Source organism: Melopsittacus undulatus, chromosome Z (assembly GCF_012275295.1).
Source record: "Melopsittacus undulatus isolate bMelUnd1 chromosome Z, bMelUnd1.mat.Z, whole genome shotgun sequence".
In the NCBI taxonomy this organism is placed as follows: domain Eukaryota; kingdom Metazoa; phylum Chordata; class Aves; order Psittaciformes; family Psittaculidae; genus Melopsittacus; species Melopsittacus undulatus.
This window is the reverse complement of record NC_047557.1, coordinates 3,526,278-3,539,500: the sequence shown is the minus strand read 5'-3', so window position 1 is coordinate 3,539,500 and position 13,223 is coordinate 3,526,278. Positions and strand designations below refer to the sequence as shown.

Sequence of the window (13,223 nt, the reverse complement as noted above, 5' to 3'; positions counted from 1 at the left end):
TCATTAAATGAAATGTTAAGAATCCATAAAATTTATAGTTCTATAATAGATTCATGTAGGAGAAGGCATCAGTCCTCCAACAAATCATTTGTACTTTTAAAGGTTTCTTTCACAGGATGCTTACTTCTAATCCATGTTGGTTTTCTCTCCTTCTGCAGATGGACCTCCTGTCATACCTCATTATGATATATCAGACACAAATTCAGACTCAGAAGTGGTAAATGTGGATAATCTGTTGGCAGCTGCAGTAGTTCAAGAGCACAGTAATTCCTTAGGAAATCAAGACTCAGGATCTGCCTGGAGAACCAGAGGGCTGCTAGATGAACTGAGCGGTGATACAGGTTTGTTTAAATTCTTTTCCTCTGACATTTTTTTCCAGGATCTCAGTTGATGTCTCTCCATTTCCTGCCTTCAGTATTTTCATAGTTTATGAATCATAGAATCATAGAATAGTTAAGATTGGAAAGGACCTTAAGATCATCCAGTTCCAGCCCCCCTGCCATGGGCAGGGACACCTCACACTAAACCATGCCACGCAGGGCTTCATCCAACCTGGTCTTGAACACTGCCAGGGATGGAGCATTCACTACCTCCCTGGGCAAACCATTCCAGTACCTCACCACCCTAACAGGAAAGAATTTCTTCCTTAGATCCAGTCTAAACCTCTGCTGTTTAAGTTTGAACCCATTACCCCTTGTCCTGTCACTACAGTCCTTAATGAACAGTCCCTCCCCAGCATCCTTATAGGCCCCCTTCAGATACTGGAAGGCTGCTATGAGGTCTCCACGCAGCCTTCTCTTCTCCAGGTTGAACAGCCCCAACTTTCTCAGCTTGTCTTCATATGGGAGGTGCTCCAGTCCTCTGATCATCCTCGTGGCCTCCTCTTTACTTGTTCTAACAGCACCATGTCCTTTTTATGTTGAGGACACCAGAGCTGAACACAATACTCCAAGTGAGGTCTCACAAGAGCAGAGTAGAGGGGCAGGATCACCTCCTTCGACCTGCTGGTCACGCTCCTCTTGATGCAGCCAGAATACAGTTGCTTTCTGGGCTGTGAGTGCACACTGCTGGCTCATGTTCACTTTCTTATTGACCAACACCCCCAAGTCCTTCTCTGCAGGACTACCATGAATTTCCTTTTTGCCCATGAAGCTTGAAAAGCTCCATGTGTGGATTTTGCAGTAAGACAGTACAGGTTCTTATTAAAAATGCCTGAAATTTATTCTTAAATGAAAATGTTAAAAATAGACAAAGGTTGCTGCAATGTATTACAGTAGTTTTCTTCATTAGTTTTTTCTCTTTCTTTTCCCTCTACTTACTTTGATAGTTTTGTAATTAAAAGTGAGCTCAGCTTGTTATTGAGTAATTGATTATGATGACCTATGCCGTCATCTAGGAAACTGATCATAACCTCATTTTAAGTATTGCAGTCGTGTATGTCTTTTTTCTTCTTTGTCTCTTTATTTCTTTGAAATGCCAGCATTAATCATTCCCATATTCCATCTGCACTTCTAATGTAACTTAGAAAATTGGACAGATCAGCACCAGATAAAGATAAGGGTGAAAAGATGTTGGTAAAATGCGTTTAGCATCAAAGGACAGCAAAGAAGCTTACTTCAGGAAAGCAAGAGCAGAGATACTATGGGAGAATTCAGAGGAGTTCATGTAGCTCATAAAAATTGTTCAGTCTCCATTGATGCCTGCAACTCTTCCCTACAAAAGAATTAAACCACAAGATTAAATGTTAATGTGTTCTGCATGCATAGAGCTAATGGTGTACTTCCTATCAACTTCATCCTGCAGTTTTATATGCTAACATACTGCCTTCTTTTCCACTCACATTTTTAATACCCTTGTTAAGATTTTTAGCTGTGAAAGACACAGTATTGCCTGCAGTGCTGGAGCATAGCAGAGTTTTCTTTCATGCTGTTTTCCAAATGTAAGCCAGCCAAAGGGTACCTGTATTGGAAGTGTCCTGATGGCTCTTAGGTACTTCTCAATGTCTATAAAGTTTAAAGAAATACAAGTGTGTGGCTGATTTGGAAAAAGATCTTCCATTATTATCAAGTGGACAAGTCTATTGTTTGAATATGAGAGTCTCTGTTGCGTTTTCACTGTGATCCGTAGCTGGATGTTGTTGCTTTTGGAAGACAGCTGGTTTTACAAGCTCACTAGTATTGTTTGCAGGATATCAGCTGACTGATACATAGCTGTTTGACCCTTAAAAAGCCAACTCCTTTATTAAATGATTTATTAGAGATTAGAACACCTAAAATTAGCTTTAGCACTAATAGATTGGCACTTCAAAGGAGTGTAAGTTTCTTATCAAGCTTTGTTCCACTTTCTGCTTATGAGTACGGTGCTGCAATGCAGCTGGAGATCTGTCTTCCTTCCTCCACCTATATCCACGGGGACTTGCAAGGAGGAGGTTGCCAGGTAAAAGAAAACTTCAAGAAACTTTGTCATCCCTGGTTCTATGGGAATGTGTCCATACAGATTTGCTTCTGGTGCTGTGGCCATCTCAATGTCTGAAAGAATTAATCCCTTTTCCTTCATACACCTTGCCCCAGAGCCTTGTAGCCTCAGTGCACTTGTGACTGTACGTTTGTCAGTACTGGCCTTTTCTGACCATGTCTAGGATTGCACATTTGGAAAGGGGAGTTTTCAACACTTGCATCTCATTCACAGCTATAATCTTCAGTCAATATCTCATTTAACAGACATTAAATTATGTGTTCTCATGGGAAAATAAAACATAAGCCTTATCTAAGTGAAAAATCTTATTAAGACACACCATCACATCTTTTTGCATGGGCAAATATTTTGGGCTGTTTTGCAAGAACTGATATTGCAAGGCAAACAAAATGTCTCCTTTGGGCATCATCCTAATGTTCCTGCAAAGAAATATTAACAGCATAGTCATATTATTAGGCATAAAATTTGTATGGCCAGAGTCTGTAAATACATATGTGTGCTATAATCCTGATTTACCGTCAGCTACTCTCGCAGTATTTACTCTGCTAATCATAATTTCACTACTGCTAATTACATTTTTGTTGTCTGAGCTTAAAGCTATGGCAGTATGTGAAAGCTCTGTTGGAAATCCTGTTTATACCTCTGGGGATTTATTTTGGGGTTATTTAATCTGTTTTGCCCCTCTGCCAGACATTACCCTGTCTAGCAAAGGGTGCAGAATGGTGTTACATCATTAGCACATTAATACAACATATTAAGGCAGGTTGATATCTGTACCAGCTTGCATGATTTGGTAACCAAGGACCAAGAAGAGCCACACAAGGGCTGTGTTACTCTCATGCTGCCTGTGCTGTAGCAGCAGTGATGTTCAGGAGCGGGGTGATGCGAATCGCTGGGGTGGTGATCACATAAATCTCCCATTTTGCATTGCCAGCACATGAATCAAAGCCTGTGAGTGCTTCCATTTTATGTTCCACAGTGTGCCCGGTCACTTCTATTAAAGTAAGATCCATGACCCATTTTGGGACTTTCTGGCAGTCAGTGGTAATTGTCTATTGTTCAGCTAAAATTTGATGTTAGAAAAGGTCTCCTGTGCTATTCATTTTAAGCTGACACACCTTTTTCTGTCTTGAGAGGTGGAAACTTCTCTGGGTACATGGCACCACACAGGTTTCCTTCCCTACCTAACCCCCGTGTTGCACCAAGGGTCTTTGCTTTCCAAAATCAGAACATACAATATAGTCTCTACCCTTCTATTTGCTTGCATCTTTCCTAAGTGATTCAAGCAATCATTAGGAAGTTTCTCTGGAACTTAACTTAAACTTAATCAAACTTAAATTTCTTCTCTCTGTGTCCTCTTGATCCAGCTGTGGGTATAAATCAGTTTTGCATATTTACACACCTTTGAAATTCTGTAAATTGTTACTGTGTTCACCTCCTCTCATCTTAGAATATTGTCCAGTAAAAATAGACATGTATAATATATTAATCTAATCTCAAATTTCCTGTTACAAAAATAATTCTTCCCCTATGTGGTACAGTTGGGTGAGTGGTTTCCAAGAAGCAGGTATTGCCATTGGTTCAGGGCTCAACAGTGTCCCTCAGGTTACTGCTACAGAGAGAGAGTAGAAGTAATTTTTGTTTTGTTTTGTTACAGAAAAATAATTAAATAGAAGTTACATCTCTTTATTGAAATATTTTTTTTTTTAAATAATTTCTTTTCTGTAAAACAGTGATTTTGCCTGTTTTCTGGTTTTCATGCAAGTATTACTTAATATGTCATAATACAGCTTCACTAGCTGTGGCTGTGGCCAATGATGTGAGGTTCAGCAAGGCAAAGTGCCGGGTCCTGCACTTGGCCACAACAGCCCCATGCAGTGCTCCAGGCCTGCGGAAGAGTGTCTGGAAAGCTGTTATGGAAAAGGACCTGGGGGTGCTTGGGAAATTCCTTTTCCAGCTGACTTCTGAGTTGTGTAAGCTATTAAACATTGGCTGTATTTGCCTTTTCCCCATCTGTAGGTCATTTGGATCCAGGCTTCCTTGCAAGTGACAAAACCTCTTCTGGTAATGTCCAGATCAATGAAGAAATTCATATCGCCTCTTCTGATAGCGAAGTAGAGATTGTTGGAGTTCAAGAACATGCCAGGTATGAATCCCTTTCTTTCATTTTCTCAGAATACCTGTATTTTCAAAATTAATAAAGAAAAAACATGCTGACTTACACTTCTGTAGTTACCCATCCATGACTGAGGCCCCAAAGCTAGCAAATGTTCCACTTGGTTGTATCATTTGGCTGATCATGGTGATGTCAAAATCTGTTTTCCTTCAGAACATTACCAACTTGATAAGTATTCAGACTAAGCTTGTGATTACTGTCAAATGTTAATAGGCTGCACATATGTAGTACTGAGATACCAAATACTGAGATACCAAATAATATATGTACATCAGGAATACAGATTTTAAAGGCATAGTGTGGCTAGGCAAATGCATAAACAAAACTATATGGGTTCTTGTTCGCTTTCAGAATATTCACTTACTTTAAGCATTTAATCAGCTTCTAGATTAATTAATAATTTAATACTATCATTTTTTTAATGGCTAATGTAATAAAATAGTCCATTTAGATTAAAAATCATATCCTTATGGATCTTGGTTTTATTTCAAGATATGAGAGAGTTCAAAGTAGATGAGGGTGAGAAAGCTGGAGGTTTCTCTCAAGCTCAGATACAAAGCTGTCCAGCTGTGCTTCAGCTGTTGTTCTTGATAGGCTTTTTTTGATGTTACTTTTCATATTTAGTTTACGATCTTTCCTTGGCTTAAATTATTACATAGCAGTTGAACAAGATTGGCATTTTCACATAGTATGGAGTGTTAATTTGGTGGAATAAAAGCAATTTAAAACAGTAAACAAGTGAACTGCTTCTGAAACTAGTCTTGCTGCCTAGTGGATGCTTGGAGGTAGGCCAGGGGTGTGAGGCACAAGGAACAGAGTTATTCCTCATTGTCCCTTCATTGCATCTTTCTTGAGGAAAGGAAGAAAAAGGTATGCAGGACTCAGTGTCCTGGGCTGGAAACGATGCAGATAGTCTGGACACATTCCAGTGCTGTTGGTTGTGAAAAAAGGAAATTTTAAGGTGCCAAAGGAAGAGAGATTTAGTCTTGGCTTTTAAAACAGTGAAAGTCCTTGCATGGCCAACTTGTTTGAAGATACTGATTCCTTAGGAAGTAGCTATCCTGGCTGTTCACCCAGCAGACCCAGGGCTTTGTCCAAATGATAAGCAGAGTGGACTTATCCTTCAGTACTAGTTCATGTAAATCTGTCTAGCACTATGTACACCTCTCTAGCACTATGTACACCTCTCTAGCACTATGTACAACCCTCTGCTTGAGGTCCCCTATTAAAAGCTTCCTGTGCTCCTTGCCTTGATAACATTTACTGTGTACAAGGTAATGTTAGGTTAATGCAGAGTTGCTGTTTGAAATCAGTTTTATATATATTTGTACTGAGATAATTTCAGCAAACATAGTCTTAAAGCATGGTTTTGTGCTTTCCTTTGTTCATGTAACAATCTCCCATCTCCCAGAAACTAGTTTTTACTGGCTCCATTCAATACTCATCCATTTCAGTTGTTCAAATCCTTGTTAGAATTTTATTTCTCTTGCAGGTCTAGGCTTGTAGTTAGGAAGTATTGATGGGCTTCTGACAGGGTTGGAGAAGGTTTAGGTTTTTGATCAGTATTTTTTTGCGTGCTTAGTTAGTATGGCGTTTGGATTCAGTTCTTTTGCTCGCGGTGTTTTTCATCATGCTCCATATTCTATGTTGTCATTGGAGTGGTGTGAGTTGTGACACTCCAGAGTTTGTCCATCATTTGTGACTTTTTCAGATTGCTACTGGATCTGTCATCAATGGAATATTACTTGGCATCTGCTTAAGACAAGTCATGTTTTTCAGTTTGTTTAATTTTTCTCTAATAGATTTTATTTTTTTTTTAATTATGCATGTGCATAAAATAGTCTTCCTTTGATTTTTCCTAGTTTCTTCCCCCATCTTTCTTTTGGTTTCCTTTACCTGGTATTTTCCCTTAGCTACAGATTGGAAAGCATGTTCCCAAAGCTCTGTTTGATTGAATGTTTTGTTCTTGACTGCTTGTGTTACTTGTTTGAGGATAAACACTTATTTTTGCAAGGTATCATGAGGTAGTTTATAGCTTTATTGTTATCGTATCCAGGGAGAAAAGTTAGTATTAGGTTTGTCTAAGCATTGAGGACTGTTCTGAATGGGAATGGTGGACCATAGTCCCTAAGACCAAACATTGTGTTTAGTTTGCTTTGGCTACAAGCTTTTCTTGTCAGTTATGCTTAAAAATACTTCTTCTTAGACGAAAGCTTTAAAAAAAATCCTTCATTTGTTAAGAGTTCCAGGCCCTTATTACAAATTCTTTGTAGATATGTACTGTAAGCATGTAATTTTAAGACTGAAGAAGTAATAAAAAAGTCATTCTGAACATCACATCAAAACTAAATAGCATATCTGAGAAGGAAATGAGACATTTATATTCAGAGAAGCTAGAGCTCAGAGAATGAGATTTTTCATTCTATTTTATGAAACTCTAACTGGAGCCAAGAGAGATGAGCGTAACTGAAGTAAATCTGAAGAAAATAAATTGCACTACTTTTAAGTTAAAACAAATAGAATGTAAATGTCAGGGATATTTGACCAATGCAGAAAACCTGGCTTCCTGAAATATACAGTACACATGATTCACAAAGAGAAGGGAAAAGGTTACTCCAGCAGCCAAACATCTCCTACTTACATATGCAGTCAGTAGAGCTACAGCCACCAGCAGTGCTTACAGGAGCAAAATGACTTTTGGAGCACCAGGTTTAAAGTTTTACTAGCCCTAAGATTTACAGCTGGAAGTGGTGTGATGATCTTAAAGACTCCAGTAAATTCTTACCACTTCATGATATAATAAAATTGGTTGATCTTTCTTGTTTTTTTCTCCTTCTAATTATGATTAGCTTGTCCTCCAATTGTCACTATCTATTATGAATATAATAGGTAAAAATACTGTGCAAATAAGTAGGTATGAACCTCACTCCAGCAAAGCACTTTAATGTGTGCTTATCTTTAAATACATGATTTAGTGTCATTGACTATAATCACTGAAAGCTTAAATGTTTTGCTGAAGTGAGGCTGTACTCATCAGTGAGCATTTCCCAGCATGTTTGTAATCTTTAGTTAAGAAGACCAAAGGAAAGAATCAAATGTAATGGCTATAGTAATGTAATTACAAGAGCTCTTTTGTAATTATTGTAATGAAAGTATCATTATGTCCTTATTTTAAGAGGGGTTTGATTTCATACAGAAAGATAGCTTTTGACAAGCCCCACTTAAATTTTTTTCTTCTTTTTTAAAGTCCAGTGGGTGAAACTGCTATCACAGAACCATGCTGCTGGATAATCTGTGGTGCTACACATGATGGGGCAAATCTCTTCAAGTTCCTTGGGTTCCATTAACATATTTTAAGAGGAATATCTTGTACACCCACTGGTAGAATTCAGTTCTTAATAATTTAATCCCCACCACCCCCAAGTTTAAGTTCAGCCTCAGCTTTGCTTACTGGGTACTTAACATGTCATGGACTCTACCAATGCACACTCCACAAGAACAGTTTGGAGAGGGATATGTTAACAAGATGTCCAAGTGATGAAACACTCCAGATAAGAATCTTGTGCCTGAATCCAATTGTATCTTTAATCCTTTGTGCTTTTTGCCTACCTGCAGGTGTGTGCATCCCAGGAGAGGCGTGATTCAGAGTGTGTCTTCCTGGAAGCATGGTTCAGGCTCACAGTACATAAACACTCAGCAAACACAATCATGGACAGCTGTGACTCCCCAGCAGAATTGGTCTTCACCCCCTGAAGTAGTAGACCTCACTTTGGATGAGGATACCAGACGTAAATATCTACTGTAATTCAATGTCACCATGTTTCTGTCCCCGCCCCTTCTCCCCTTTATGGCACAGAAGTTTATTGTTAAAGCTTCAGCTTCAGAAGCTCTGCTCCTGGCATTGCAAAATTCAAACTCACGAAAACTTCATACACATGCAGTATAATTTCAATGTAATTTAAAATGGTTTTGCCTTCTCCAAGGAGGATTCCTCCCAGAATTAGAATCCGATAGCACCAAATTTAAAACACAGCTATAGTACTCTAATGTGTGTGTTAATCTGAAGAAATAAGTGTGTGCAAACTTAAATCCTCCCACCTTTTCCCACCTACAGAATTCCCTACCTATTCCCTTTAGAATATTTTTCATTTATCAGTATATTGAAGACTTTTTTTTGTTAGAAGTTAGTGTTTTGCTGTGTGAGCATCAGTGATTTTGAGAAATGCTGGGTTCTCACTGATTTTAGTGGAATTGGGGGTATTCAACACTTGCAAAAACTGGGCCAAGAGTATTCATACCTAAGCTGATTTGGTGTATACCAGCAGAAGTGACTGTCTTTAATACAAATGGCCCATAACATATGCACTGAACAGCTTTTAAAGGACTTTTATTTTTAATAATTTTTCAGTTTACACTCTTTCCAGTGCTGTCTACTTGACTACTGTGTTTTGCTGATCATTTCCCACTGCTTATTATGATTTAAAATAGTAATAGTAGTGACTTAGTAGCAGCTGGTTATTGCAAAAGCACGGGGAAAAAGTAATAAAAAGGCCCAGCATCTGTCTCCATTTTAAATATATCTGAACTTTTCTACCTGTACCTGGGTCTTGCCTGGAGTAGGAGGAGGAGAGAAATGAAACATTTCACTCATAGGTCTCATTTCTGCTGTTGTTTATTTGCTTCATTGAGTATACAACGAAATTCCAAAGCCCCAGGCTGGCAAAGCACTTTAGCAGCTGAAACTGTGGGGCCACTCAAGTGCTTAAAACCCTGTCCTAAGTGATGTTTCAGGATCAGGGCCTGAGGTTGGGATCTTTGTTTTGTTTGTTTGTTGGGTTTTTTTTTTTTTGTAAACCCCTATATCTGGACTGTTTTCCTGGCTCTGGGCCATGTCTCTTATCCTAGCTTTGGAATTGTTTTGGGGGTATGATCCAGGATCCACTTGTCTACCAGAATACTGACTGAAATCAGTGTAACTACTTCCTTGAGCAGGCTGTGATTCCTGTAGCGTGTATGGGAATTCCCGCCCCTCATCTGTCATTCTGAGCCTTTCTCAAGGCAAAAACCAAAGATTAGACTATAACAAGATGACATTCACTTTGAAGACTACTGTGCAATTAAAATGTTCCTTTGTATTCCAAATGTTCCTAGTGGAAATTTTGTACAGCTCTATCCTTGGATTATATTTTTCTTTTTGCCATTTAAGGTGGTAGTAGGGACATGGGAAGTTGTGATTTTCTTTTTTCTGTTGGCTGGTTTCTGAATTTACTTGACTTCCAATAATTGTATCTGTAGGCAAGAAAAATAAATAAGGTTACCTATTTTTCACATAGAGAAACAAAAAAAAAACCCTGTATTGTTAGTAACAAAGAGCTTTTTCTTTAATAAGCAGAACAGCTGTGACTGCACTTTAAAGAACAACTAGATTAAGGGATTGTTATTCTAATTTCAAGCTTTCTAAGGCATTGAGCATAAGTGAATTGCATGGCCAGAAAAATGCGTGTTGTGTTTCTATTGGCCGATGTCTTCCTCTGGGGATAGGAGGGAGGGAAGCAGTGGTGTCTGGATGGAGCCCAGGAGGGAAGAGCCCTGTACAAGTGGGGCACTGCAGTGGTTAGGGGCTGTCCATCTTTTCTCCTCATGTTGTAGCCAAGCAGCTGTTTTTAGCACACATGCCGTAAAGGTAACTTTGGAACCGTGACTCGGTGTTGCTGCTTCTTCCTGTTTCACAAAGCCTTTTGAAGATGAGTTTTGAAGAAAGCTGCAGGGACCCATTTGTAGTCCTCCCATGGAAAATGCAAACTAACTCCCTTGTTTTTCAGTTTGTATATGATGTGACTTCCATGTATATATATATAAAAACGACTGTGTCCTAACCAAATTTCCTCCAATTGTGCACTGTATTAGTTTAAACAATTCATGTATTGTAGTCTGATGCAGGTTTTCTTTTATTTAAAACACTACATAATTTTCTCTTAACAGATCTGAAAGGGTAGAGGTATGAAAACTGCAATCACTGGATAGCTGCAAAGTGGGTTTGTTTTCTTGTTATTTTGTTTATTATTCTTTAAGAGAGCAAAAGGTGCCTGGACGCTTTTGCTCTTCTCAGCAGGAAAGAGAAGTGTTAGCCATTGTATGGCTGTGAACCAGTGCACTTGAGGGCTGATCCAGAAACCATTGGAGCTGATGTTTTCCATCGATGTCAGTGTGCATTGGCTCAAGCCCTTCATGGCTTAGAAGTTTCTGAAATCGTTGGAGTGTGAACTTGGAATCTTCTATAGTGAAGACAAATCATTGCTTAGAATATAAATGTTTAAAATGTTCAACTTTCATTAAAAGATCTGATTCTGCTTGACACTCATTATTTAGTTCTCATTTTCCATCTAGTATTTAATAGTCGTTGGAGAAAAAAAATAAATAAAACAGAGTGTTATATATATAAATATCTATATTTTTGGTGCAAGATGAGACCTTCTGTTTTTTGCAACAAGTCTGTAGCATAAAGGTTAAACTATTTTAAAACAAAATTAAATAAAGTGTATTATTTAAACAATATCTGTTTGTTGGTTTTTTTTTAATTCCACTTTCATTAAATGTGCTGCTGTTTGTCACATCTCCAAAATGCAGCCTTAAGCTCTGGCAGTGTTACACTTGGATTTTCTCACACAGCCATATAGTGCTGTGGCTCAGATATACTGACAATTGAAAGGAATGTGTAGACCTGCTATGAAGCTCTGGGCAGATCCTCGCAGACCATGAGAGACGTAGTGTCAGGATGAACAGTCTGGAGGATCACTGAGTTACGCTGGGGAATTTACAGCCACAAGTGAAGAGAAGGATGGTGAGTGTAACTGCTAAATTTGGGGTCCTGCTGCCTGACAAGCCTCTCAGAGCTAATATGGAAAGAATACTAATAGTAGTAGTAATGATATAAATTGAGAGCAGCCCTGAAGAGAAGAACTTGGGGGTCTTGGTCACTGAGAAACTCCTTATGACCCAATTTCAGTGTGCACTTGAGCCAAACCCCGCCATGTGTTGGGCTGCATCCCCTGAGCATGAGCAGCAGGTTGAGGCAGGGAACTCTCCCTCTCTCTGCACTCTGGGGAGAACCCCCCCCCCTGCAGTCCTGATCCAGCTCTGGGGCAGCAGCACAAGAGGGACCTGGAGCTGATGGAGCGAGGCCAGAGGAGGCCATGGAGCTGCTGCGAGGGCTGGAGCAGCTCTGCTCTGGAGCCAGGCTGAGAGAGCTGGGCTGGGGCAGCCTGGACAAGAGAAGGCTCCTGAAGGGGAGACCTGAGAGCAGCTCCAGTGCCTAAAGGGGCTACAAGAACCCTGGAAGAGGGGCTTTAGACAAGAGTCTGTACCACTCCAAACCAGTGTGCAATTCCGTGATAATAAAGATCTATTACACTTCTAACCAAAGAGGGGAGTTCACTTTAGTTCTGATGTTTTTTTATCATGAGAAGACTCTCAGAGGTACCAATAAGGAGAACTGTTTATCCATGCATTTTAAATGTCAAGATGGATAATGAGAATGAAGTTTTGGCTTTTCAGCTCCAGTGAGTTTCTGGTTCTCATGAAATATTGAAAATACAGATTCTGGGTCTGGCCATGGAGGTGGACCCAAAGCTCAGATGTTATTTCACATCTATCACCAGCTGATGTGGAGTTTGGTGCACATGTGGTAAGAGGAGAGCTGATGTATCTCCTGAATCTTTTTCCATCACCAAGAGACACTCAGAGTCCTTAGACTTCAGGATGTGCTGAATGGAAAGCTTAACATTCCTCCTGTGGCACTCAATACATTCCTCTGTCTTTCTCCTGTGAAGTCATTGCAATGCAAATTAAAGTTTGTTTGCTTCAGAATAGGGACAGGAAGGGTTTGACTAAGTGCATCAGTTCCCCAGTTCCCTGGAGAACCTGTTACTGGTGCCCTTCGCTGTGTGTATCACCTCCATTTGCTGAAGTGCTACTTGGTTGTGCCTCTTCTTTTCAGGGCTGTCAGCTGTGAACGGCACTGTGGCTCTCTCCAGAGCATCACAGGGATGCAGTTTCCCTTCTGCCTATGAAGGAGAGGAGCAGCACACCTGTAAAATGCAAACTTGAGAAGAGCACCACGTTTACTTTCATCTTAGAATCATAGAATCATAGGATCATAGAGTCATAGAATAGTTAGGGTTGGAAACAACCTTAAGACCATGTAGTTCCAACCCCCCTGCCATGGGCAGGGACACCTCCCACTAAACCGAGGCACCCAAACTTCTGTCCAGCCTGGCCTTGAACACTGCCAGGGATGGAGCATTCACAACCTCCCTGAGCAACCCATTCCAGTGCCTCACCACCCTAACAGTAAAGAATTTCTTCCTTATATCCAGTCTAAACTTCCCCTGTTTAAGTTTTAACCCTTTACCCCTTGTCCTATTAATAGTCCCTCCCCAGCATCCATATAGCCCCCCTTCAGATCTTCAGTGCAAATGAGGTGAATGCCATTCTTTTATTGAGATTAAACAGCAGATGAGAATCCAACCCCCCTCCCTGGGTCTATATCTTGATACCAGGAAGTGTATGAAAA

At 39.8% G+C, this 13,223-nt stretch overlaps 1 protein-coding gene across 2 annotated transcripts in view; it reads left to right on the top strand.

Annotated features, from left to right (window-relative positions):
* Positions 1 to 10,024, top strand: part of ARK2N (arkadia (RNF111) N-terminal like PKA signaling regulator 2N) — a 47,335-nt gene extending 37,311 nt beyond the window's left edge. For both annotated transcript variants that reach the window (XM_005145389.3, XM_031045701.2), the window contains 3 exons: positions 159 to 341; positions 4,495 to 4,621; positions 8,267 to 10,024. In XM_005145389.3, the coding sequence (XP_005145446.1) occupies positions 159 to 341; positions 4,495 to 4,621; positions 8,267 to 8,456 (500 nt within the window). In that variant the 3' untranslated portion in view covers positions 8,457 to 10,024. The remainder of the gene's footprint in view (positions 1 to 158; positions 342 to 4,494; positions 4,622 to 8,266) is intronic.
* The last annotated feature ends 3,199 nt before the right edge of the window (positions 10,025 to 13,223 follow it).